We start from the raw sequence: 4,538 nt of genomic DNA, 5'->3' as shown, positions 1-4,538 counted from the left end.
TACGTGTATCACGTTCCAAACCAAGTCAATGCGCGAGATGTTCGACCGTTTTCCGGAGGTTCTGCTCATGGATGCAACACACGGGACCAATGTGTCCAAGTATAAGGTCTTCTCGTTTATGGCGCATGATGTCTTTGGTAAAGGTCAGTTTGTGCAACATTGTGCGCTACAAAATGAAAGAGCTCCCACACTCTTGACGGCGATTGAATCATTCAAGGCGGCTAATCCAGCCTGGACCTAAATCCAATGCGTGATTATTGATAAGGATTTCACTGAGCTAGCAGTGTTGAAGACAGCTCTACCGGAGGCCAGAGTACTTCTCTGTCAATTTTACGTAATCAAGTACCTGTCGGAGGAAGTTGCATCGTCAGACTATGGCTTCAGTAATTGGCAGAAGAAGCAAATTCGTAGTATCGTGAGCCTACTGGTGTACGCGAAGACAGAGCAAGAGTACATGAAACATCTCAGCTACATGCACCAGCTCACGCGCATTGGTTCGACTGCGGCCAAGGGTATTACAGCTTCTTTTGCCGAGCAAATGCAGTGGGAGCCGTTGACAAGAAGATGCTCCAATGTCTCCGATACAGGTATCTGTGTATGTGCCTTTAAATACATCACTTTTTACATTACACTACACCTTACCAATATATACACTATCACAGTACGACTCACCAATTTAAACACCATACTTAGACACTTTTTTTTGCTAAGTGTTTCAGTGCCAATGCAAGACACCACACGTGATTTTTTCTTAAAGTATCAGTTGAGGTTTTTTCTTGGGCAAAAAGGAAGCCGGCTATACGTATAAATCCAGCCACTCATCAAGTGATGACGCGGCACTGACTCTCGTCTAGCCGGGCTCAGTCGGTATCAGCTGGGCTCAACCGGTCACATTAGCCTCGTCACATTTCACTCAGCGGGGCACAGCAACACGTGCCATAAAATAAATCGCGGTTGCGATTTATTACATGTACCATACCGGTACTGTAATAGCTTACTTGAAGTACTGTACTAATAGGTTACTGTACCTACTTTGACGTCCTAGAAATGTCTTATTTGTCCTAAGTACGTCCTAAAAGTGTCCTAAAATGTCCTATTTGTCACAATAAATGATTATTTTCTCGCAGAGGGATTCGAATTTATCGACGTAAGCTACGGATAAATTGTGACGGTCAAACCTCTTTAAAAAAAACAGGTTTGACAGTCACAATTTATCCGTTAAAAGAGTTTACTCCTTTAACACGAATTCCGTGCTGGAATTTTGTATCTTCTTTTTGAAACTGCCTCCTGGATCGACCAATAACTTATTGCTTATTGGCAATAAGACCCTATTTAACCAGAAATCCATGGACCGAAGATCGGAAAAACACTTTACAAACACTTTTAACTAATACTACTAGCCACAGCACTTCTGAACATCAATGCATCCTTCACATGACGACTACCTTGCCGCAGTTCGCATCTGCATCCTTAGTCGATTTGGAAGTGACCAATATCCTTTCGACGACCTCATGAATCAGCCCAAAGTTCAGGTGATAAGTGCCGACGATGAGATCCGTCACGTCCCCGATATGTCTTTGCGCGTCTTTCTCTGACCGAAACTCGGACACTTCAGGCGTCAGTTGAATAGCCATTCGAGTCAAGCAGCCTTGGACAAAGTTGCTCGAGCTACTGGCACCTGCATTAACTCCGCGATAATACTCGAAAGTCGAGCAGGTACTCCATCCTCTTTCTCGCAGCCGCACGAACACTGAGCCATCAATTTCCACGTAACTGGTCCACACAAACACCACGCGGTCTTTGTCGATATGTCGTCGGAAAGCTGAGCGCTTTGTGACATTAATTTGATGCGTCTTTGGGAGCTGCAGCGTCTCGTGAACGATGAGATTGGAGTGATTTTGGGTGATAATTTGCGCTTCAGTCCGCTTGACGATCGAGCCATTGTGCAGACAATTCCAGATCGCGAGGTGAAATGCCTCCATCGAGAACGGCAGTAGCCGAGCCTCCTCGTGTCGAAATGTGATGCCATTGGCTTCACGTTTGAACTTGAAGCCGCCACTAAGCTGGTGCAGCACGTTCGCTAGTCCACTAGTCGTCAGCTCCGTGTTCACCTCTGCGAATTGCTTGTCCACACAGCTGTTAAGTTGCGCAAATATCTCTTTGTCTGTCTCATTCATCGCGCGTCCGATGCCACTGATTGTCGACCCTCCAGTCTCTTTCTGGTGCTGAGCGATCGCAGCTTCCAGCACACGCGCCACTTGCAACTGGCCGAGCAATCGATTGCGAAGCTTGCGGTTCTCGGCAATGGAGCTGTCTACCTCGCGCTTCTGGCGCTCTGCGACCTCCTTCCAGCTCGAGACACCCGTGTTAGCGTCAATTGAAGCCAGAGCGGCTTCCTGACCGACAACATTCGGAGAGCCAACCGCGGCTATTCCCAGAGTCTCCAGCTCTTCCTGTAGCTCGACCACTTTTCCTCGCAAATACTCGAGTTCGTGCTTCGGACGTCTGCGGTCGCGACGCTTACACGTCGAATATGGCCTCAATCGTCGGTCAGTTTTCTTCGGAGACGACGGCAGCTCTTCATGTGATGCCACCACACTTTTAACCGCATTTGGAGGCCCAGACTCTACCGTGTCCGAAGAGAGCAGTTCCTGGATCTCAAGAGACAGAAGCATCGAGTCCATGGCCTCGTCGGTTGTCCCTGCTTCGATCGGGGAGCACGAAGACTGAGCCGGGGCCGCCACGTCCTCTGAAAAGTAGCCGAGTGCTTCCATGAGGTCGTCGTCGGCGTGCTGGGTGATCGGAACTTGCATGGTGCTAACAGGCAAACTGCTGAAATTGGCAAATGAAACCGGTTTTTTTTTTAATGCCATCCTGGAGGATTGTGCGATCACTTTGGAGGAAGGCATGGTAGAGCACGCCGTCAAGTTCACTTGCATGGGACACGAGCAGATGTTCGGGGGCTGCAAATCGCAGGAAGCCGCCTTCTGTCTGCCCTCATTCTATGGGCCTTACTTCGTCAAAGTACATGCAACTTCGAAGTAGGTGACGACTTCTTCTTAAATAGAAGCGAAAATATTATTTGCTCATATTTAAGTACATGATTTCCCCGCAAAATTACTACTATTAAAAGAAATACTTAAGAAATACTAATATTACTACCGAGCTGCATAATCTTCATTCTACCAACGAAAACTCTACTGCCCAGGTTGTTTTTACATAGCCGTGCGACAAATGACCCCAGGTAATCAGTAATATATTGACCAGAATGTAAATAAAAAGTAAATTACAAGGATGTGCAAATATTCCCCTTATCCTGTCAAATCTTAAGATTTTGAACGAGGGTGTGCGGTGCAACGGTCTCCTGGCCTCTCATTTCTCAATTCGCGCCGAAAGCCCACAATGAAACGGAGACTGTGTAATGTGGAAGACGACGACTCCGACGAAGACGACGAAGCTGTGCCAACGTTCGGTGAAAAAGAAGATAGTTCAGGCGACGACGATGAAGACACGGACCGGACACAGCTAGCCCAGGACACGCAGTTAGCTCAGGAGGGCAGCGAAGACTCACTCGACGATCTCTTACTCCAGGAAGATTCATTTGAAGGGAAGGAGCTGAAGCGGCTCCACGCCAGTTGGGACGTCTGGGGGAGGTATCGCGCTAATTACTGCGAGGAGGAGAACGCACATCTAGTCGCTCAAGAAGCAGAGAGTGTGTCGAAGCGCAACAAGCAGCTGCGTGAGTCCGAACGTGCGAAGAGTGGCCGGGGCGTCCGCTACTTATCTGACGACTTACCACGGTGGCGACGCAGGTATATTTGCACCCATGGAGCGAAACATCGGCGCCGTGGTATGGGAAAACGGCAGCAGTACCGACTTCGTGGTACTGGCTATCCGTTTCGATTCACAGTCGAGAGTATTTTCGAAAAGAGCAAGTGGATTGTAGAGGTGAAGAACCCTATATATACGCACAACCACGCGCTATCCGAAGTGGTGTACGAAAACAATCCACATAATCGGCAGATGCCGATGTGTGAGCCTATTGTTAAAGACCTCCGGCTGATGGTTCGAGCAGGCGGTAAAAATTTGCGCCTTTTCGAGTGCATTCGTGACTATTCAAGCTACAAGGTGACGCGCAAAGACGTGGCTAGCCTCCTGGTCAAGATTTGCAATGAAATGCGTGGAGAAGCAGACGACGATTTGGCTGTTGCAGAGTTTCTTATGGAGCTTGGTGAAGAGGACAAAGACAATGTGGTTAGTGTGGACGATACATCTTCTGGAGAGACCGGTGCTATTTCGCTGACTACGGGACGTATGCGAGCCACGTTCGCCAGGTTTCCTGAGCTTTTGTTGGTTGACGTAAGTTTTTTTTAGGGAATTGGCCAGGTTTCATTCCAGGTTTATGCCGGGTTAGTAACCAGGCTTTCACATAGGTGATTTGCCAGGTTGACTATCAGTTATAAACCAGGTTTTAACCCTTACTATCCCGGTTCACGTTTGTACCATGTCATGAATCTGCCGTAACTTTCGTTGAACGA

The 4,538-nt window shown here is 48.0% G+C and overlaps 1 protein-coding gene across 1 annotated transcript; it reads right to left on the bottom strand.

Moving 5' to 3' along the window:
• Nucleotides 1-1,430: 1,430 nt before the first annotated feature.
• Nucleotides 1,431-2,774, bottom strand: PITG_20532 (uncharacterized protein; the record flags this gene model as incomplete). The annotated part of the gene is made up of 2 exons (XM_002895551.1): nt 1,431-2,687; nt 2,745-2,774. The coding sequence occupies 2 exons, from the start codon at nt 2,772-2,774 to the stop codon at nt 1,431-1,433; spliced, it is 1,287 nt and encodes a 428-aa protein (XP_002895597.1).
• Between the last annotated feature and the right edge of the window lie 1,764 nt (nt 2,775-4,538).

The sequence above is a fragment of the Phytophthora infestans genome, genomic scaffold (assembly GCF_000142945.1).
Source record: "Phytophthora infestans T30-4 supercont1.160 genomic scaffold, whole genome shotgun sequence".
Classification (NCBI taxonomy): domain Eukaryota; phylum Oomycota; class Peronosporomycetes; order Peronosporales; family Peronosporaceae; genus Phytophthora; species Phytophthora infestans.
Note: the sequence above shows the minus strand (reverse complement) of the source record. Positions and strands in the feature narration are given on the sequence as shown.